The 23,465-nt window shown below is 36.8% G+C and overlaps 1 protein-coding gene across 5 annotated transcripts in view; it reads right to left on the bottom strand.

Annotated features, from left to right (window-relative positions):
• PEX1 (peroxisomal biogenesis factor 1) overlaps positions 1-23,465 on the bottom strand; it is a 41,362-nt gene that overhangs the window by 7,713 nt on the left and 10,184 nt on the right. For all 5 annotated transcript variants that reach the window (XM_054493856.2, XM_054493857.2, XM_054493861.2 and 2 more), the window contains 14 exons: positions 23,201-23,315; positions 22,336-23,102; positions 19,034-19,153; positions 16,781-16,904; positions 16,144-16,247; positions 14,551-14,633; positions 12,219-12,351; positions 11,473-11,569; positions 9,954-10,124; positions 8,261-8,415; positions 7,115-7,304; positions 6,732-6,898; positions 4,920-5,054; positions 1,935-1,999 (listed from right to left, as the gene is read on the bottom strand). In XM_054493856.2, coding sequence (XP_054349831.1) covers positions 1,935-1,999; positions 4,920-5,054; positions 6,732-6,898; positions 7,115-7,304; positions 8,261-8,415; positions 9,954-10,124; positions 11,473-11,569; positions 12,219-12,351; positions 14,551-14,633; positions 16,144-16,247; positions 16,781-16,904; positions 19,034-19,153; positions 22,336-23,102; positions 23,201-23,315 — 2,426 coding nt within the window. The remainder of the gene's footprint in view (positions 1-1,934; positions 2,000-4,919; positions 5,055-6,731; positions 6,899-7,114; positions 7,305-8,260; positions 8,416-9,953; positions 10,125-11,472; positions 11,570-12,218; positions 12,352-14,550; positions 14,634-16,143; positions 16,248-16,780; positions 16,905-19,033; positions 19,154-22,335; positions 23,103-23,200; positions 23,316-23,465) is intronic.

Raw genomic sequence — 23,465 nt, 5'->3', positions numbered from 1 at the left:
AAGGAAGGCAAGTTGTATGTAATTACATATAAATATATATAAATGTATTTATATATATTTATGTATTTATTTTAATCTTTACAACAAACCCTTAAAGAAGGCAAGGCATATGAAATTACCCTTGTATTCAGTAAACTGTTGAGGTCAAGGTGTTTATTAAGACCCGTGCCTTCTGGATAGACTAACAGGGATCAAAACCAAAACTGACTCTTAGTCAATAAGTCAAACACTTCTTTGATTCCTATTACAAGTAACCATTTTTATATTAATATATACTTATTGGCCATCCTTCTTTTGTGAAATGCCTATTCATTTATTTTGCCCATTCAAAATTTGGAAAGCTCATTATGTTGGTACTGTTTTGTAAGGGCTCTCTATAAAATATATTTTATTTCTTTTACTTTTTTAATAATTTGAACTTTGACTTTTAGTTTTATTATTAACAAATTTTAATTCAAAAGAAGTGAATATTAATTCCATCTCTGGCGACAGGTGGACTAGATGTCTGGAGAATAACACCTAATATAAAACACCTGTCTTGGTGATTGAAAAAAACCAACAGCTATCTCATTAAATGCATGGCAAGTAAAATATATCTTCTGGGGCCAAAAATAGACCAGAATTATCTGCTACTTGAATGTTTGGCAAAACTCTCCTAGAAAACTGAGTCTGATGTTTGATTTGTGTAAAGATTTTTTTAACTTTTCTAAGTCAATTTTTACGAAGTTATAGGACCACTCAGATTTTGTTTCTTTTTTGCTCAATTTTGGTCAATTTTATTTTTGTCTATGTCACCTAAGTTTTCAAATGTATTGGCATGAATATTTTCATAATATTCCCTTATTATCTTTTACATTTCTGGGATATCTTTAGCTATGTTTCCCTTTTTATCCCTAAAATTGTTTATTCATGCTTTCTTTTTTCTTAATCAAACTTGCTAGAGATTTGTCAATTGTACTTGGTGTTCAAAAAATAAATCTTGGCTTTGTGAGCTTCTCTGTTTTGTGTTTCATTAAACTTCATTCTTATCTTTATTATTTCCCTTTTAACCTATTTTTTAGTTTATATCTATAATTTTCCTAATTTCATGAGATAGATACATAAGTGGTTAACTTTCAACCTTTTTTCTTTTCTAAACATTTAAGGCTATAAATTTTCCTTTAAATCAGTTTTGCAACATCTAACAATTTTAATGGATAGTATTTTCATTATCATTTGCTCCCAAATATTTTCCACTATAACTTCTCTTTAACCCAGGAATTACGTGGAAGAGGTTTATTTTGTTTATGCTTTTTCCTGGTAAACTCGGTGGTGAATACATGAAGTATTCATTTTATTATTCTTCCTTAAGCTGCATAAGTATTTTATGTATATTCTCTTAACTGTGTACTTTATAATAAAATTTTTGGAAGAATAAAACAGTAACTTTTATTTTTAAACTCCCCATAATGCTATCACATTTGAATAATTATTTTCATCCTTAAATACCATCTTCTGTATTCATATGCAGTTTTTTAATATATGCAAAATAGTTACACTCCTTGAAATTAAATTGGCCAGATGGAATATTGATTTATAAGAGATAAATTAGAAACTGGGGGAAAAAAGAATTTAGAACTTACAAAATTTAGAGATAAATTAGGGGCAATTATTTGCTTCATATAAGAATCTACTCTGAGATTTCTTTGAATAACCACTTCGATTCCATTTTGAGGAGTATTTCTATTGTAAATACAAAATCAAATTTCCAAAATTTAATATCTAAAATTTTTGTATTATTTGATGAAACAGAATCCACGTCCTCTAGCTTATTAATAATTCACATAAACCACGGGTTTCAAATATCAGTTCTTCAAAAAACAAGACCAAAAGAAGCACTAATTGATAAATAATAACAGAGTCAGTTACTTTAAAAACATTCATAGGATACCAACCTAATAAAAATATCCCGAACAGCTTGTTCACTTGCTCCAATATATTTGCTGAGTAACTCTGGCCCCTATTGGGTAAAATAAAATTAGAGTTGAGATAAAATTATTTAAAAAGAAAATACAAATTTGGTTTCTGACTAAGTCTAAATGAATCATGGAAATCTTTAATATGATTAAATGGATGTCTTTTATACATTTTTAAAATTAATGTGTGCTAGAATAAATATCATACCACAAGTTCTATGCCTGATGCTTCTGCCCAGAACATTTTCCCCCAGATATTCTCATGGCTTGTTGCTTCATTTTATTTAGAGCTCTGCCCAAATACCACCTCTTCAGAAACCCTTTCCTGACAAGTCCATCTATGACTCACTCCAGTTACTCTAAGCCTCCTTACCCTGCTTTTCTTCCTACATAGGACTTACCACCACCATCTGACAGTGAATTATATACTGAATGTGTCTATCTGCTTATTGTCGCTCTCCACTAGTAGAATGTAAACTCCAAAAAGGCAGTTTTGTTCACTGCTGAATCCTTGTGCCAGAAACAGTGTCTGCCACATAAATATTAGATAATCCTTTTTCCAAGTGAATAAGTGAATGGTGTAAGAAGGGACAAAGTCCCATCTATCTCAAATTAAAACGTGTATAGAGATATGACTTTAATCAGCATCTTCAATTACTGAAACAATTTATTTGCATAGGAGTTAATATATCATTTTTAGAACATGTGGGAAAAGGCCAAAAAAAAAAAAAAGAGAATATATAATCTTCCCTAAAAGCCAACTAAAAAACCTTTCGAAATAAACTTCCCTGCATATAGCAAAATCAATAATGAGAATAGTCTTTCCTTAAATTGGGATCTTAAAAAAAAATGAATAGGTCCTAAAGTCATCTCTAGTGAAAAATCACTATCTCCAAAAGACCAACTACTGATCAGGATATGGGACCAAAATAAGGAATTTCTAATATTCAACCACATAGATATCTATTAACATAATAATATTTAATTACATTTCCTCAATACAGTCAAAGAACTATAGGACTAGAGGAGCGAACAAGAAATAACTAAGGCAAGGCCGGGCACGGTGGCTCTCGCCTGTAATCCCAGCACTTCTGGGAGGCCGAAGCTGGTGGATCACGAGGTCAGGAGGTCGAGGCCTGCCTGGCCAACATGGTAAAATCCTGTCTCTACTAAAAATACAAAAATTCACCGGGTGCAGTGGCAGGCGCCTGTAATCCCAGCTACTCGGGAGGCTGAGGTAGGAATCTCTTGAACCCAGGAGGCAGAGGTTGCAGTGAGCCAAGATCATGCCACTCCACTCTAGACTGGTAACACAACAAGACTCAGTCTCAGAAGAAAAGAAAAAAAAATAACTAAGGCAAAATAACAGGAACAAGGCAATAACCTGGCACTTTTAGTTTCTCCATCATTGCCAGTTTACAAAAAAACATGATAAAAGAGTAATTTACAACTGGGTAAAACCCAGTTATACATTACTAAACTGAGCTGGGCACGGTGGCTCACGCCTGTAATCCCAGAACTTTGGGAGGCCAAGGCAGGCAGATTACTCGAGGTCAGGAGTTCAAGACCAGCCTGGCCAACATGGTGAAACCCCATCTCTACTAAAAATACAAAAATTAGCCTGTAATCCCAGCTACTCGGGAGGCTGAAGCAGGAGAATAGCTTGAACCCAGGAGGCAGAGGTTGCAGTAAGCCAAGATTGCATCACTACACTCCAGCCTGGCCAACAGAGTGAGACTCCATCTCAAAAAAATAAAAATAAATATAGAAACAAATAAATAAATTACTAAACTGATTTATAAATCAAGTTTGAATAAGGCTAGAATAATACACGATTCCTTTGTCTTGGAATCTAATTGCCCTTTGTTAAACTAATATTGCTGATGTCTGAAATTATACAGCTAAGATACTGGATCTGCGACCACAACGACACACCAGTGGTGAACTGTGAAGCATTACCCAAAATGATCTGCTAGCATGCCCCTTAATTACCACACTCACCTTATACCTGAAAAAAACTTAGAACTAGTCTCACTTTGACACAAGCAATGGTGAGATATAGTCAAAAGTAACAGAACCATAAAAACCCCAGCTTCCTGCCTCAGTATGGTCTCCAGCCTCTAGTTGTCTACTCTCTTTAAGAATGGTTTGCCCTTTTATCTGAGTATTTATGTATTAATTCTGTTCACAATGCAGGAACATTGCCTTAAGCAAGAACATAATAAGCCCTACAAGAGAGAGGTGGCTCATTATTCAATTTCATACAACTTTTAATAGATGGATCACTGCTCCTACTAGCTTTCCAAATGTGAGACTAGCCCACAATCAAGAAACATAATGGTGTTGGTAAACAGGTGGAGAATCAGGAACCCCCCACATTGCTAGTGGGAATGATGCAGTTGGTGTGAAAGACAGTTTGGTGGTTCTTTGAAAAGTTAGAGAATTACTCTAAGACCCAACAATTCTACTCCTCAGTTTATACCCAAAAGAAATGAAAACATATCCATGGAGAAATTTGTACATGAATATTTACAGCAACATTATTCATAATAGTCAAAAGGTAGAAACAATTCAAATGTTCACCACTGATAAGTGGATAAACAAAGTATGGTAACATTATTCAGTCATGCAAAGGAATGAAGTACTGATACATGCTACTACCTGGATGAACCATGAAAACATTACCTAAGTGAAAGAAGCCAGACACAAAAGGTCACATATTGCATGATTTCTTTTACATGAAATATACAGAAAAGGCAAATCCAGAGACAAACAGCAGATTAATGGTTGCCAGGGGATGAGCAGAAGGAGGAGCGGAATGAAAAAGTTTTGAAATTAGAGAGAGGTGGTGGTTGCATAGCATTGTGAATGCGCTAAATGCCAGTGAATTTACACTTTAAAATGGCTAACTGCATTTATATAAATTTTACCTCAATAAAAAAAGAAGATAAGTAGACAACATACCTTGATACTTATAAAATTCATTCTACTCTCTCGTGCAATTACCCCAGCTAGTAAGGTTTTTCCTGTTCCAGGCGGACCATACAACAGTATTCCTGTTCTTTGTCTTATGGGCAAGTTTGCAAATAATTCTGGATACTGAGAAACAAACAAAAAAAAATATGAAAAAGAGCTCAAGTCTAAACAGAAATGACTAGGTAGCAGCTAAAGATTAATGTATAGAAAAAAATATTCAGATGGTAATCATGACCACCTTTCTTTAGTAACAGCAAGTAGAACAGTAGAAAATACAATTCCTACTAAAAACTATAAATGAACTCAAAGGAACTACTACAAATTTTTTCCAATTAAGAACACATTCAATATAAAATGCATATAACTACATCAGAACTACTGTTTTTCCTGTTTTATTAAAAGTACTACATTTAAAAAGTACAAACTAATCTTTTAACAAGTATAGTGCCTTTCATGGATATGCTTCATGGGGCAAGTTATGAGAGCTGTGTACATTTAAATCTATTCAATCAAAGATAGTAAAATATCCCAAGAGTCTCCAGGCTGAACAAATAATCGACTGCTTCTCAAATTACCTTTTAAGGCACCACTGCTCGAGAACAAGAGAACTTTTTGAACAGGTGAGCCAAACATGAGGCTACTGTCCGCAATATCCTGGTCTCCTTTATTAGGTATGCCTATTTAGTTCCCTCTATTGAGAATATTCCCACTCACCTCTACCTCTGCTCCAATCTGAAAGAAGCCCAAAGTCAGCAGTTACGCATATAGTCTCCATGCACTGTATCTGGATGTACTGAATCTCCATGTACTAATGCTCGATGCCCCATCCCAGCATCGGGGTCATGATCCTGCTAGCTAGTACTTCCATACCCATGTTCTCTCACACTGGTTTTAATAGTCCTGGGCTGCAATCAACATGTCCCAGGCCCCAATGGCCACTGTTCCCAGGAGTTGCCATGCAGCAGGGTCCTTACCCATTTTTTTTCCTCACTCCTTTGCATGGGTCCCTGATCTCATGCAATGATCTTTGCCTCTCAGATCTCTGATTAAAACACACTACCTCCTAGACTCTACCATCTGATTTTCTGAAGAACAATCTACATTTGTCTCCTTTATCCTGCTATCTGCCTCGTCTATGCCTGCCAACTCTGCTTTTCAAGGACTGACATCCCGGGTCTAGGAATCTAGCTTCACCCATCAGTCCTGTGAACCTTGATAACTCTTCTACCTCCTAGTTTATTCCTATCCATTTCTGCTCAAATCCCAGCAGACAGTTCGTCTTGCTTTACTACAATTTGAATGATTAAAGCAAACAGAATTATACATCAAAATGTATTTACTGTAACTATCACCTCAGCTTTCTATTATAAGTTTCTTATGGTCAAAGACTGCATCATACACATTAAAATCTCTCAGCCTGGGCAACATAGCAAGACTCCGTCTCTACAAAAATTAAAGAGTTAGCCGGGCATGGTGGTTCATGCCTGTAGTTCTAGCTACTGGGGAGGCTGAGGCAGGAGGATTGCTTGAGCCCAGGAGTTTGAGGTTGCAGTGAGCTGTGAGTGTACTCCAGCCTAGATGACAGAGTGAGGTCTCAACTCTAATAAAAAATTAATTAATAAAATAAAAATGTGTTAAAGTACCTAAAATAGTGTTAGATATTTATTTGGTAACTCAGTAAACACTTGTTGACTCACACGGAGATTGGGCAAGCTAACACATAAAGCCAAAGCCAATAATACAGTGGTTCTTCTGGGAGTAAGTATTCACTTTTTCTTTTTTTTTTTTTTTTAAACATACCTTGGCAGGTAACTGGATAGTATCCATGAGTATCTGCCTAACTTCATGTAACCCACCAATCTTGTCCCAACCCAGGTCTCTAGGTTTATGCAGGTTGACGCTTCGCAAAGATGCAGGAATAAATCCGTGGAGAGCCTTTTGGAAGTCCAATGTTGTTAAAACTAATTCTGTTTAAAAATAAACAAAACTTCTTTTACTAGTTATATTTCACTACATGAATTTTCAAAATATGCCATCATCTTAGCTGCAAACACTAATTTTCTACTCAAATAACTGCTTATTCAAATACTACAATGGAATATATTTAATTCTTGTCTTACTACAATTACATTTCTCCACAACAGAAAAAGATTCCAAGTTCAGGTTTTAATAGTAAAACATACTTTCTCTGGTGGATATACTCTGATGAGAGAGTCGAGAATGTATGGCTCGATCCACAAGTACTGTAAAATCTCTAGCCACAAACCCTCCAGTTTCTTTAGCTACATGCTGCAGGTCAAGATCGGTGAACTTGTTTATATCACAGTTCAGTTTATTTTTTATTACATTACACAGAATTTCACATCTTTGTTCCTAAAGAAAAAACACAAAATTCAAATTTCCAATTGTATTCAACTGTATATTTTAGAATGTATATTTGGAGAAAATCAGGTTGACAAATCTATAGTGACAGAAAGCAAATTGGTAGTTGTCTGGGGATGGAGCAGGGGAGGAATGGGTGGTAAAACGGCTAGGAGACTTCTGGAGTGATGAAAATGTTTGTTTCCTTAATTGTGGTGATGGTTTCATGGCATCTACATATGTTAAAACTGATCAAATTGTACACTTTATGTGAGTTTGTTGTACTTAAATTATATCTCGATAAAGTTGTGAAAAAAAAACACATTAATAAATGATTGTCATTTCTTCTCCAATAAGAAGCATTTTTAGTAATATATGGTTCCTTTAAGAATTTTTTTTTTTGGTTCCTATAAAACTTATTTCTAAAAACATATTCAATGACCAATATCTCAAATACCATTCTATTATCCTTAATAATAGATATAATATCTTTGTTCTTCAATAGCAGTTAACTAGCACAGGGTCTGAACATTTAGGGTAGGTCTAGGTGAAAATTTTAAAGAATTTAGAATATGTTTGCCAGTCCTGGAACATATTTCTTTCAGCTCACTGCCACTAAAACCCTCATGAGTTCCCAAAGGGGACTAAGTGCCATTACGTGATGGTGGAAAAAAAAAGTTTAATTAATGAAGTGTTTAAAAGCCATCTATCTATTTCTCTCTGTTCTTTCTCATTCAAAGAAATACCATTTTCAAAAAAGTCATTTTCTTGGAAAGCACATACTAACATTTCAGGTGGCTATAAATTATAATTTATGCCTCTAGCACAATATGCACCAAATGTTGACTTACATATCCTTAAAATCATTAATAGAAGCATAAGTTTAAAGCCACAAATTACTAATAAAATTGAAAAATAATTTCTATAAAAGGGACATAATTCAATAATCCTTACAAGTAGTGTATTACCTGATTAGGAGGCTGAATGTGTTGGACGCACTGAAATATGTGAACTCCTTGAGCAGAAACAAGTAAAGGATGTAGAGATTGTTGAGACTGACTTGTGGCAATCAGTGCAACCAAACTTCCCATGGAGATAAACTCTTTTATCATATCATTCAAAGCTGGAATTAAGCAATATAGTGTAAAAGCTTAGGAAAAATAAACATGAAATTTAAAAATTACACATTCATTAAAAATAATGATACTCTAAGGTTGACCTTTAAGGTGGAGTATGTATGGTATCACTCTTTCATGTCTTTAAAAAATGAATCCATCTAGTTATTCCCTGATTTATCTATCAAGGACCTAATAAATCTAACGGACGCACAAGAGGTACTGCAAACTCAGATCATATACTCAGAGCAATGTCTAGTGAGGTTCCCTACTCGTGGATCTTATGAAATAAATGAACAAATGATAAAAATTTGTCTCTGAAATAAATATTCTAGAAGGGTGACAAATTTCCATACTGTATTCTGTTTGTTAAACAAAATACAGCTCATATTCCTATGACTTCCAGAACAATCTCTTCCTACCCCAGGTCTTGTAAGGTTTCATATGAGAAGGTCAGAACTGAAATAGGCATTAAAAATGTACATCTGAGTCCTGTCCTGACTTAGAAATCTGCAGCACTCCCTTAAACACTGGACTAATAGATCTAGTATAAGAACAGTAACAGATCAAGTGTAAGATTAGTAACACCAGTCCTATAGATGCTATAGATTTCAAAATTTGAGATGAACACACTAGGTAATAATAATCCAAGCCACTCTTAGTTGCATTTTATATCTATTTCAGCTCTTAAGAACCTTGAAGCAAGTCAATGCTGCCAAACCCTCCAACCTCACCTCCCTAGCACTCCTCTCCTTGCACTCTAAGCTCTAGTCAACAGGGTATTCCCCAACATATCATTACTTCCTGTACCTCTGTGCTTTTGCCTGTAGACCACGCTTCCTTTGCTTCTTTATTAGCATGAAATTGGTTCATGTTAATTTCTACTCTTCCATCAAAACTCGGCTCAGTTGTCAACTCCTCCAAAAAGCTTTCCCTGATAACTCTTTATCCCACCTCACCCCCATTTTAGGTTATATGCTCCTACACTACTCTGTGTATACTTCTCGCATAGCATATGTTGTCACCTCCTTGTTGGTCACCCTGGTCAAATTAATCTCTCTGAATTTCCATTTATTGACCTGTAAAGCCCAGGAAATATCTTCATATAGAATACAAAGCAATCCAAGAAAGCCAAGAAAGGGATGGCTACTCATACACAGTAGCCACCATTATTAGTATCGTTCTGTACTAATACTGTTCACCCTTCTTTTTCTCTTAGAATTTGAGAATACAGACTGTGCACAAGCATTGGACAAATATTTGTCAAATGAACAAAAGAGTAAATCTGTAAATTAAACAATAAGTAAGGGAGAATGAAAAACCTTAAAGGACTAACCATGAAGTTGCAGAATTTTCACACTGTTTTTACTCTACCAATTTTGCTAATACAGTCTATAGGACAAATGTAGAATGCTATCAAGGGCCTCAAACACAACACTTAACATAACACATATATTATTCTCTGAAGAGAGTAGATTTATTGTTAAGACTAAAAATGCTGACTGACAAAAGAACAAGACCTTAAGCCAGTGGTGGATGCATTTACCATGAGCAAGCCGCTGGCTCTGCACCGCATCAGGACTGTGCTCGTGTTCCGGGACAGCAGGCAGTCCAGCAATGAGGTCAAGGTCATCCAGCAGGATAACAGATGGCTGCATCCACACTGCCTCTGAGAAAGCCACCTCTAGGGTTTTTTGTATGTTTTCAAGCCTTTTTCCTTAATACAGAAGATATGAAATGGTTTCATTATCATTTCGGTGCTGGGAAAGTTCAGGTTGTCCTTTTGAAAGCACAAGAAAAGCTCAATATTGATATAACTATAAAAATTTGATCTATATTTTATTAATATACCCATCACAAAAACTTGTTCATCATTAACATGATTCAATTAATACAGTCTCAAAGCGTGCAGTAAAGTATCAAATTTTATAAAACCCAGAAAAGGAGGCCAGGTGCAGTGGCTTATGCTAGTAATCCCAGCACTTTGGGAGGCCAAGGCGGGCAGATCACTTTGAGCTCAGGAGTTTGAGACCAGCCTGGCCAACATGGTGAAACCCCATCTCTACTAAAAATATAAAAATTAGCCAGGTGTGGTGGCATGCACCTGTAGTCCTAATTACTAGGGAGGTTGAGGCACGAGAATTGCTTGAACCTGGGAGGTGGAGGCTATAGTGAGCCGAGATCGCACCACCCCACTCCAGCCTGGGAGGCAGAGCAAGACTCTGTCTCGAAAAAAGAAAAGTAATATGCTACTATAATTCCTGTATGCATATATTCATTTATACCCAGTTTCACCCCATTGAGAATTTTAGATGGCTTACCACAAAATAAAAAAAGTAGGATGTGGGAAAACATAAGTGAGAGTAAGGGATCAAGATTCATGTAAAATCAAATGCAAATGCATCTGCCTAGAGATCCTGGAGTTGCTATATTTGAATCACAAATTTGGCTTCAAACTTCCTGGTGAGTTACAAAGTTTAAATTTACAAAGAACAGGAAACACACAAGTTCATGATTAGTTGGAACTATATGATAATGGTACCCAAGGGGGAAAAATTAACTGTTCAAAGTAAAATCTTCCCAATATTTTTTAATTGAATAGATAATAATGTAAATGTTAAGGACTTTAAAAGTACAAAAGTGTTATATGGTAAACTGTAATTCTCCTCATTGCTGTCCACAGCCTCCTATTTTCTCTCCCCTGAAGCAACCATTCTCCCAGTTTCCCACAGCAATTCAGAGATCATTTATACCAATTAGAGTATATTCTAAGTACTAATTTTTCAGAGTGGTGTCAGTGAGCACTTTCAGGAATGTAGTCTACAAAAAGTTCTGGCTAGAAAAAAAAATAGGCCTCCATCAAATATGGAGAGTTTTAGAAATTTTATCAAAAACATTAGAAAGCCAAAGACTTAAAATTTCTAAGAAATTTTAATGACTAAATGATAAACAGAAAAGTTAAAGACTAGATGATATGTGTATTTATTAGATTGACAGCATTATGTATAACATTCCTGTCTTTCTAATGAAAAAGGGATTTATTTAGAGTGTTACCATACTCATACCTCGTAAAGCTTTACAGTCAACTCTCTCCACATGGGCATCCAGTTTGTCAAATGCTTCTTTACAGATTGCTTTGGCTAAAGTTGATTTTCCACTTCCCTAGAAAATAATTGCTTTATAGGAATTCCCAATATATTCAGTCACAGAAATAGTTTCTGTCATTGTGGCAACCACCAAGATTCAGCCTCAATTTTATACAACCTCTTCCAAGAAAACAAAAGAAGAGGAGAGAATACTTCCCAACTCATTTTATGAGGCCGGATTTACACGGATAGCAAAACCAGACAAAGACAATACAAAAACAGAAAACTGCAGACTAATCACTTTCAAACTTAAATGGACAAAAGCTCAACAGAACATTAGCAGATAAAACTCAGCAATGTAGAAAGAATGATACACCACAACTACGTGGTATTTATCACAGGTATGCAAGGCTGGTTCAACATTTGTAAGTTACTCAACCCTATAAACACCTTATAGCCTAAAAAAGAAAAACCATATAATTGTATCAACTGACACAGAAAAAGGGCATGGAGAACATCAGTCTTATTTGTTATCACTCCCCCAACACCTAAAAGCAGACACACAGAAATATTAGTGAATAAATGAATGCTTTCCATATGTCGTATAAACCCTATATAATAGATGGTCAAAACCCACCCTATATAATAGATGGTCAAAACCCAAAGAAAGATAAATGAAAAGTTATTAAATGTTACAGAAAAATGAACACACTTTAACCACTTACCTTTCCTCCTGTGAGTAAAAGAGCTCCATTCCTAAGTCCTGCAACAAGAGACATCAGCTGCCGAGACAAAGGGCGTCCCAGGAGGCTATGAGTGATGTGCTCCAAGGAGGATACGCCTAAGGAATTCACTCCTCTGTAAAAGATATACATAGTTACATGATAAAAGACTGAAGCAGGATAAAATTTAGCTATAAAAAAATGCTGAATTTTGGCTTCCCAGTGTAGTTAATTCATTTAATTTTTTATCTTTTTTTTTTTGAGAAAGGGGCTTGCTGTGTCATCCAGGCTGGTGTGCAGTGGTGTAAACCCAGCTCCCTGCAGCCTCAAACTCCCTGGCAAAGGTGATCCTCCTGCCTCAGCCTCCCAAGTAGCTGGGACTTCAGGAGTGTAACACCACACCCAGCTGATTGGTTTTTTTTGTGTGTGCATTTGTTGTAGAGACGGGGTTTTGCCATGTTGCCCAGGCTAGTCTCCAACTCCTGGGCTCAAGTGATCCATCTGCCTCCGCCCTACAAAATGCTGGGATTATAGACATAAGCCACCATGCTCAGACTAGTTAATAAATTTTAAAGGACTAAAATCTTAGAAATTGTCCCCTACTTGAGAGAAAGTATACTGATTAAAGTCGAATCTGAATCCAAGCTTTTTTTTTTTTTTGAGACGGAGTCTTGCTCTGTCACCCAGGCTGGAGTACAGTGGCATGATCTCGGCTCACTGCAACCTCTGCCGCCCAAGTTCAAGCAATTCTCCTGCCTCAGCCTCCAGAGTAGCTGGGATTACAGGTGCCCACCACCACACCTGGCTAATTTCTGTATTTTTAGTAGAGACAAGGTTTCACCATGTTGGTCAGGCTGGTCTCAAACTCCTGACCTCAAGTGATCCACCCACCTTGGCCTCCCAAAGTGCTGGGATTACAGGTGTGAGCCACTGCGCCTAGCCTCCAAGCTTTTAAAATTAGTTTTATTACTTTTAAAATATGCAGTTACTAAAAGTTTTGCCCTAATAGAACTCCTTAAGGAATCTTAACACACACAAAAAAACACCTCTAGCCCCCAAATGATTTAGTTTAGTAATCAACATAATCATAAATGGGTGCTTTTGAAGTACTGAGGATAACGAAAAACTTATTTCCTCTTAAACATTACCTATAAAATCCAGTATCAATCTGTAGATTACATTTTACAAACATGAACTTTAAACTACTTCTTGACTTTGACTGCCTGCCACTTTATATGATCACATGAGAGTCTGAAGAGATTTTACTTTATGCTGGGCGCAGTGGTTCACGCCTATAATCCCAGCACTTTGGGAGGCTGAGGCAGGCAGATCACTTGAGACCAGCCTGGCCAACATGGTGAAACCCCATCTCTACTAAAAATACAAAAAATTAGGCAGGTGTGGTGGCACATGCTTGTAATCCCAGCTACATAGGAGGCTGTTGTGCAAGGATTGCTTGAACCCGGAAGGCGGAGGTTGCAATGAGCTGAGATTGCAACACTGCACTCCAGCCTGGGTGACAAAGTGAGAGTCCATCTCAAAAAAAAAAAAAAAAAGAGATTTCATTTTATATTAATAAACACTGTGCTATAAACATTTTGACTTTATGGTTTAATCCTTTTACTAAAACATTTACAGATTATACCATTCTAGGAAATCAAATCACTACTACTACATCTACCAAAGCTTCTGTGAAGACTTCTAAGAGGTAATGTTTATAAGAGATTCTCACATTATATAAGAAATATGGAAATTAAGAGGAGTTTAAAAAAACATGTTTTATATTTTATCTAGCCCTACTTAATCAAAAGAGGAATTTTAAAAATATTTGTTTTAAAAGTTGAGAAAAACACAAATAATCCAAATTATTACAGTAATACAAGACAGTGAAGGAATAACTTAATTTGAAATATTTTTAAACATTCAACTAATGTTTTTGGCTTTAACTTTTAAAATGTTTTTATTTGTTCTAAGAATTATTGTTTTATTCAAGCATATATGATCCAGGTGGTATCTAGTTGCTTTCTTCTCATCAATCAATTCTCAAAGTAAAATTTCTAATAAGCTTCAGACTTCTTGTTATCAAAGAAGACAAGGTTATCCCCTACCACCAGGGATGGATAAAAACATAAAAATAAAGAAAAAAAAAAAGACGACAAGGCAAATTATAAGCTAGGCGTGAAGATAGAGACAATCCTTGAAAAAATATCTACTAATGCATTAGTAAGATCACTGATTGACATTAACATCTACTTTAATATTTACATTGAAAACTCTGCCAGATATAATGTTAAAACATGTCTCTAAACATGCTAGTTTGGCCATAACTTCTTACCCCAAAGAGCTCAGCTTTAAAAAAGGAAGAATAAAGTCAATTTCCTCACTGTTTTCTTCTTTTACCATAGGATCTAGAAGGACCTACAGTTGCAAGGAAAAATCAGTTTTACATTTCAAAGTATGTCTTTTGCACGTTTTTCTCGGGTCCCAGAAAACTAAATTGCTGATTCTGTTATACCAGAGAGAATAGATAAATTATGCATGCAAGATCATTATTTAAACAGCCTTGACAATAACAATGTACCCATCCAGGGAACATAAATATTTATGGTCAACAAGCAGAAAGAATGTTACTGCCTTAATACATTTTACAGATATATTTTTATTTATAATTTTGATTTGTGTCACAATTATCCTTTTCACAATTCTTACATTTGTATCTTCTCCAAATGGTATTCAATAATATTTCAAAAATAAAAAATGTCTAGTTCCAAAACACTGAAATTCTAAATGACTAGAGTATCTTCAATTTTATAATGACAAGAATGAATGCCCTAATCAAAAAATAATATTGTAAAAAGACCACTCTTGACTGGGCGTGGTGGCTTATACTTATAATCCCAGCACTTTGGGAGGCTGAGGAGGGCAGATCACTTGAGGTCAGGAGTTCAAGACCAGCCTGGCCAACATGGTGAAACCTCGTCTCTACTAAAAATAAAAAAAATAGCAGGGCGTGGTGGCATGCGCCTGTAATCCTAGCTACTAGGGAAGCTGAGGCAGGAGAATCACTTGAACCTGGGAGGTGGAGGTTGCAGTGAGCCGAGATTGTGCCACTGCACTCCAGCCTGGGTGACAGAGTGAGACTCCGTCTCAAAAAAAAAAAAGACCACTCTTAAAATACTTCTAGAAGAACTGGGCGCAGTGGCTCACACTTGTAATCCCACCACTTTGGGTGGGCAAGGCAGAACAATTCCTTGAACCCAGGAGTTCAAGACAATTCTGGGCAACATGGTGAAATCCTTTCTCTACAAAACATACAAAAATTAGCCAGGCATTATGGCATTCGCCTGTGGTCCCAGCTACTTGGGAGGCTGAGGTGGGAGAATCACCCGAGCCTGGGAGGTCGAGGCTGCAGTGAGCCATGATCGTGCCACTGCACTCCAGCCTGGGCGACAAAGTGAGACACTGTCTTTAAAAAAAAAAAAAAAAATTATATAAGCAAAGAAAAGTGATCTGATAATATTTCTGAAGAGTTGCGAATTTAAGAACTGTCAAAATAAGATGGGTTGTGCAGTAAAATTGCATGTAAAAATAGGAATTTAAAAAATCAAACCCTTAAAACTACGTTTTCATTTGTTTCAATCCTAGAAGAATTTTAAATCATGATCCATTTACCAGTTAACACGATCAACTCTATTCTTGGAACTTAATTGTGCTAAGGCATTCATTTTTAAATTTAGGGTAAGTCAATAATTTGTACAGATAATTTAAAGAGATTACAGAATAAAATATTTTAAATCAAGTTATTCCTTACTCTTACCAGGTTTTTAATACATTTCACAATGCAAGGTGTTACAAGAAACTTCATACTTTATTATCAATCATATATAACAAATAGTATTTTATTAAATATTCACTAATATGCTTTTACTTGTATTGTAGTCTTCTGCAGCAAACTGGGACTCAACAGAAAAATATTTTTATCTTTTTCTTTTTCCCAAGAATGAATTATACTCAGAGAAAATTCCTTCAGCCCTATTAAAAAGAAAGTAATAAATGCAGAGTTAGTATTGAAACAGAGATGAAATAATTTAAGATTTTAAATGTCAAATTTATTTAAGTTAAAGGCCTTTTTTTTTTTTTTTCCCAACAGGGTCTCGCTCTGTTGGCCAGGCTGGAGTGCAGTGGCAGGAACACAGACCTCCTGGGCTCAAGTGATCCTTCTGCCTCAGCCTCTCAAGTAGCTGGGACTATAGGCATACACCACTACGTCCAGCTAATTTTTGTATTTTTTTGTATAGATAGGGTTGCGCCATGTTGGCAGGCTGCTCTCGAACTCCTGGCCTCAAGTAATCTGCCTGCCTCAGGCTCCCAAAGTGCTGGGATTACAGGCGTGAGCCACTGCACCCGGCCAAAGATATTTTTCAATACATAAAACCTACTGTTTAATTATCATAATTATATTTCACTATTCACATACTGTTCACATATATGACAGGTTGCAAGAACAATTAAAAATGTACAACTATTTAAATAGAAAAAAAAGTCAAAATAACAAATGTACTCACCATCTTTAGTTTCCAGCTTAATAAATTCTTCCTCTGATATTACCAAAGGAAGCATAGTGGTAGTAGTCTGCTGTAGCCATGAATAAAATACAGTTTTTATGTCTTCTTCACTTACGTCTTTATGCTGCCAGAAAAAGGGATAGTAATGAATTATCCTCATATCTGAACTTAACACCCTTATTTTAACATCTTATCTTCCTAATAAAGTATAAGCCTTACCAAACAAATCCAATGAAGGATGTTCATATTCTAAAGGCACAGGTTTGGGATTTGACATTACAGTTAGCACAATGAGTGCAGTGTAGCCTGAAGAAACATCTGTTAGGTGGAAAAGTTTTAAATGCTCCTTTTCTCTATGCCCAGTGATACACCTACCATATTTGGCTCACTCAATAACCATTCCAACCCCATTCTCCCTTTCCTCCCTCTATGATAAAGACAGGAAAACAAATTCCTTTTTCTTTGAGACAGAATCTCGCTGTATCGCCCAGGCTGGAGTGCAGTGGCGCAGTCTCCACTCACTGCAACCTCTGCCTCCCGGGTTCAAGCGATTCTCTTGCCTCAGGCTCCCAAGTAGCTGGGATTACAGACATTGCTAGCTAATTTTTGTATTTTTAGTAGACATAGACATGGGGTTTCACCATGTTGGCCGGGCTGGTCTCAAACTCCTGGCCTCAGGTGATCCGCCTGCCTTGGCCTTTCAAAGTGCTGGGATTACTGGCATAAGCCGCCATGTCTGGCCTAATAATCTATTTAAAAAAAATTTTTTTTGAGATATTGCCTAGGCTGGAGTGCAGTGGCACAATCATAGCTCACTGCAGTGTTGAACTCCTGGGCTCAAGAGATCCTCCCACCTCAGTCAGCCTCCTGAGTAGCTAGGACTACGGGCATGCGCCACCACATGTGTCTAATTTTTATTTTTACTTTTTTTGGGATAGAGTCTCACTCTGTCACCCAGGCTGGAGTGCAGTGGTGAGATCTTGGCTCACTGCAACTTCCACCTCCACAGTTCAAGTGGTTCTCCTGCGTCAGCCTCCTGAGTAGCTGAGATTACAGGATTAGCACCACGCCCAGCTACTTTTTGTATTTTTAGTAGAGATGGGGTTTCACCCTTTTGGCCAGGCTGGTCTCCAACTCCTGACCTCAAGTGATCCACCCATCTCAGCCTCCCAAATTGTTGAGATAACAGGCATCAGCTACCACACCTGGCTTAATTTTTTTTTACATTTTTTTTGTAGAGATGGGGTCTTGCTATGTTGCCCAGGCTGTTCTCAAGCAATCCTCCCACCTCAGCTTCCCAAAGTGCTAGGATTACAGGTGTGAGCCACTGGACCCCACCTGCAAAGATCTTTAAGTTCAATATCTCATTTCCTGACTCTACCAGTATTCAAAGAATTAACTGAGTAAAAAGTAAAACAGTCTAGCACTCTTTTAGGCTACAATATTAATACTGAAACAACATGGGACAATTTTTTAAAATTACAACCACGTGGCAAAATTATCAATCTCTTAAAAGCCAAAAATATTCATATTTGCATTGGCAAATATACGTATTTGTGTTATTTATTAAAGATTTCTCAGCTTCTCAAAAAGTTAAACATAATTCCTAGGTATATCCCAAAGAAGCTGAAAAGAGGAACTCAAACAGATACTTGTACACCAATGTTCACTGTAGCATTATTCACAGCAGCCAAAAATGTGGAAACAACCCAAGTGTCCATCAACAGATGAATGGATAAACAAATGTGGTATATGCAGTCAATGGAATAGTATTCAGCCATGAAAAGGAATAACATTCTGATACATACAACACAGATGAGCCTTGAAAACATTATGTTAAATGAAGTAAGTCAGATACATAAGACAAATGCATACTTCTACTTATATATGAAATATCTAGAATAAGTAAATTCGTAGAGACACAATATACATTAGAGATTACCAGGGACTGGGGAAAGGAGTGGACGGGGAATTATTGTTTAATGGGTACCAAGTTTCTCTTCGGGGTGATGGAAAAGTTCTGGATATAGATAGTGGTGATGGTTGTACAATATTATGAATGTAATTAATGCCTCTGAATTATACACTTAAAAATGGCTAACATGGCATATTTTATGTTATATACAGTTTAACACAATAAAAAAAGACTTGTATCAAAAAGGAATACAATATTCTTATTACTTAGCTAAAGCAACTAGAAATCTTACAAAACATGTAAAAGAATTTTGATGTAACATATATATTTGAACTCACTAAATTCTCTCTAGGTTGTAACTTTAGAGATCTTGGAATTTTAGGGGTAACTTCCACTGGAGTTATCCTGACTACGGCATGCATTTGTATATTTAATCTCTTCCTCAGGTCATCTGGAATCTGAAATTTAAAAATAAACAAAAATATAAATATATTCAAAGTTTGGTTAAGAAATATTTCATAGCATAAATATTGATATATCAGCTTCTATGAATTTAGGTGAAATAACAGAAGCTATCATAATAACTCATAGTTGTCTCAGTCCATGCAGGCTGCTATATCAAAATATCCTAAACTGGGTGGCTAACAAATGACAGAAACTTATTTCTCACAGTTCTCTTTTATAAGAGCACGAATCCCATTCATGAAGCCTTCACCTTCATGACCTAATCACTTCCCAAAGACCACACCTCCTAATACCATCACCTTGGGAGTTGGGATTTCAACATATGAATTTGAGGAGGACACAAACATTCAAATACCAACGGTGTAACCAGATGGATGTTCAGATATTGTTATACCATGAACATTTCAATCTTCTCCCTACAATTTCTTTCCTTTTCTTTACATAATCTTCAGAATTAGAGCTTTAAATGTATGTATTTGACTGTACTCACCAAACCCATCTTTTAAACTATGGTATATTTACATTCAAATTAAATGTTGATTCTAATCTTCGAGCAGCCTTTGTTTGTGAAAGTTACCAATGAAGAAGCTGGAATGGCCAAAACTAATCACAGACAATCTGCCTGATTGTCTGATTAAATGATTAGATCCAGACAAAAACTTAATCTAAAAAGCAGAGTAAAATTTCTCCCACCCACTAATGAAAATGTTCTAAACTTAGATTGTGGTGATGGTTGTACAACTAGTATAAATATACTAAAAATGAATGAATTGTACACTTTAAATTTTATCTCAGCTGGGCGCGGTGGCTCACGCCTATAATCCCAGCACTTTGGGAGGCCGAAGTGGGCGGATCACGAGGTCAGGAGTTTGAGAACAGCATGGCCAATATGGTGAAACCTCGTCTCTACTAAAACTACAAAAATTAGCCAGGCGTGGTGGTGGGAGCCTGTATCCGAGCTACTCAGGAGGCTGGGGCAGGAGAATCGCTTGAACCTGGGAGGCGGAGCTTGCAGTGAGTGGCGATCGCCACCACACTCCAGCCTGGGCAACAGAGCAAGACTCCATCTCAAGAAAAAAAAAAAAAAAAAAAAAAAAAAAAAATATATATATATATATATATACATATCTCAATAACGATGTTAAAAATTTTTCTCAACTTCCCAAATATAAGCAAGCACTGAAAGACATAAAGACAACTTCACTCTCTATTAACTTCTAAAGAGCAGGTGCAGACATATTAATGGTAGACAAAAGCATAAATAAAAACTCTAAGGTACATATTCTGACTTAAAGAGAATTTAACAATCAAGTTTCCTGTTTTTTTTTTTTAAATCACCACGCTTCACAGGGTAATAAAGGTTCAAGTTAACATGAATTTGTTAGTTGTATCACCAAGTGATCAGTTTTGATCTCTCAAGCCAAGTCCATTTTAATATCTGATTTCACCTACTGTGACTTTTCATTGTCCATGGCTCTTCAACCTTCAGTGGAGTGGGAAGGGCAGAGTCCTTACTGCTATCTTAATCACAGGACTTTACCATCAGCACTTCTCCCTGTTCTCACCATATAATTTAAAGGAAATAAAAGGATATTCCCATGTAATGACAGAACCAGCTAAATCATAAGCTCAGTGTTAGACATTTTGAATTTGAGGATGCGGTGGGATATCCTAAACGGACAGTTTAAAGCTAACAGAAAATAATGATCTGAGGCCAGGCACAGTGGCTCACGCCTGTAATCCCAGCACTTTGGGAGACTGAGGCAGGCAGATCACTTGAGACCAGGAGTTCAAGACCAGCCTGGCCAACATGGTGAAACCTTGTCCCTACTAAAAATACAAAAATTAGCCAGGAGTGGTGGTGCACACTTGTAGTCCCAGCTACTCTGGAGGCTGAGGCAGGAGAATCACTTGAATCTGGGATGTGGAGGTTGCAGTGAGTGGAGGTGGTGCCACTGCATTCCAGCCTTGACAACAAAGCAAGCCTCTGACTCAAAAAAAAAAAAAGAATGGTCTGGTCTGGAGTTTTAGAAAATGATGTAGGCCAGCCAGGAGCAGTGGCTCATGCCTGTAATCCCAGCACTTTGGGAGGCCGAGGCAGGCAGATCACCTGAGGTCAGGAGTTCCAGACCAGCCTGGCTAACATGGTGAAACCCTGTTTCTACTAAAAATAGAAAAAATCAGCCAGGCGTGGTGGTGCATGCCTGTAGTCCCAGCTACTCGGGAGGCTGAGGCAGGAGAACTGCTTGAACCTGGGAGGCGGAGGTTGCAGTGAGCCAGATCACACCATTGCACTCCAGCTTGGGCAAGAAGAGTGAAACTCCATCTCAGGGGGAAAAAAAAAGAAAAGAAAATGATGTAGGCCAAAGAGATTAATGCTTTGTCAGTTATTTGTATAAAGGTCACAGGTAAAACTGTCGGAGAAAAAAAAATCTACAAAAGGAGACAACCTTCTCTTTCTATTTTATTCCCTTTCCTAACAAGTTCCTCTCTTTATCACTATGAAGTCTTACTTTACAGTGGTTCAAATTTAGGTTCTAATAAATGGACTGGTGACTTATGTCATATAAAGGTAGCATTAATATTTGTGGCCAGGATGAGGGGCTGGAGCACTAGTTGCCCTGTCTACTTCCTCTCCGTTATACACAAATTAAAGAGCAGACACCAGCAGGGTAAGCAGCTCCTGGATGCATTCCAATCCAGGTGCCACCACATGCAGCAGGAAGGTTACCTCATGCCATGGATCTCTCCCTACACTGGCCCTTTTCCCTAATATTAACAAGTTGCTTTCAGTAACTGGGGAACAAATCTGCAAGCATTAAAGATGGGAGGCTTTGTAGGGCACTCCATGCTGATGAACCCCCAAGTCAATCTGCCTGGGTTTGAATCCTAGTTGTAACACTAGCTATGCAATCTCAGGTAAGTAATTTTGACCTCTCTGGGCCTGAACCTATCTAAGCTTGTACCTATTCAAGCTTACTTGGCCAGAAAATACACAATCTTTATCCAAACAAGGACTTTACTGCAAAGCATAAATGTGCCCCCCAAGTGCCTTTAGGCACTGCGTTTCTTTTTAATTGATTTTCAATTTATATATGAAATACTATTCTAATTCATAATTTGGGGATGTTTAAGCCACACAAAATTTCTCCCAAGTTATAAAATTTATACTAACCCAGACTTTCCCAAGATGGAGAACTTCTACATTTTTGGTGTATTTGATGGCATTGTTCAATTCTTCAAGTCCATTCCAGACTACTTGTAGCACACAGGCCTTCTCATCTTCTTCACTATGATCTGACCTAATTTTTTTTTGATCTAGTGGCTCTGACATCTGCTTCTCTTTTTCAGGTGATAAGACATTTTGTTTTGTTTTAATTTGCTGTTGCTTTGGAGAAAGTAGCTTAACTAGCTTTCCATATGTCACAGTAAAGCTGGGCTCTACATCAAAATATTCCTGGTCCCATGGAAATACATGAACGGCACAGTGTTTATGAAAAACAGAGGTTGCTGACGCGTTATATATACTAGGAGGTTGAGATTTGCATACTCTGAAAATGTTGTCTAGAGGAACAACCTTTGACTGCATATTTTTGAACGCATTGATTTCAGTTAAACCCCAGGATGTCTCTTGTTTCTTCTCAGATCGAAAGGAAAAAATGCTTCCTATCATAGTCCATAAACTTGCTACTGATGATGAGTCAACTGGAATCTCTGACTCGTTTTCATTAGATTCAGTGATTCCCACAGTATTTGACTGAGGTTGCTTGGTTTGAAGTTCTTTCATCATTCCTTTCTGGTCTCTTCCATAACTATGAAGTTTTTTATATTCAGCATCAGCTTTTGAAAATGTATTCTCTTTGGCTCGGCGTATCTTTGGCTGAATAAGGAGTTTGGTGTCAGTTTCCAGCCTTCCATAAGAGGCCGCTGGTATTAGTGCAACTGTGTAGAAAATAAAGCTCATTAGTGCACACTCATTTCTACTTTGGACTCAATGCTATAGTGTAGAATATGACAGCAAATATTACAATAGCACCTACCAATTTGGATAAATAAGTACGTTTGTTGATCAACCCAAACAGGAAAAATGGCTTTTGGAAAAACTATTCGAATTTGATCTAGAAGATGCTGTTCAAGGGAAACAGCATGCAGCTCCTAGAACCAACAGACGAAAAGATCAATTCACTTTACATTTTGTCCACTCCATGTCTAGTTAAAAAAAACCTCAATTCATTTTTTTAAAAAACAAATTTTAATGTGCATATTTAATATATACAACATGATGTTATGAGCTACATATAGATA

Source organism: Pongo pygmaeus, chromosome 6 (genome assembly GCF_028885625.2).
Source record: "Pongo pygmaeus isolate AG05252 chromosome 6, NHGRI_mPonPyg2-v2.0_pri, whole genome shotgun sequence".
Taxonomy (NCBI): Eukaryota; Metazoa; Chordata; class Mammalia; order Primates; family Hominidae; genus Pongo; species Pongo pygmaeus.
Note: the sequence above shows the minus strand (reverse complement) of the source record. Positions and strands in the feature narration are given on the sequence as shown.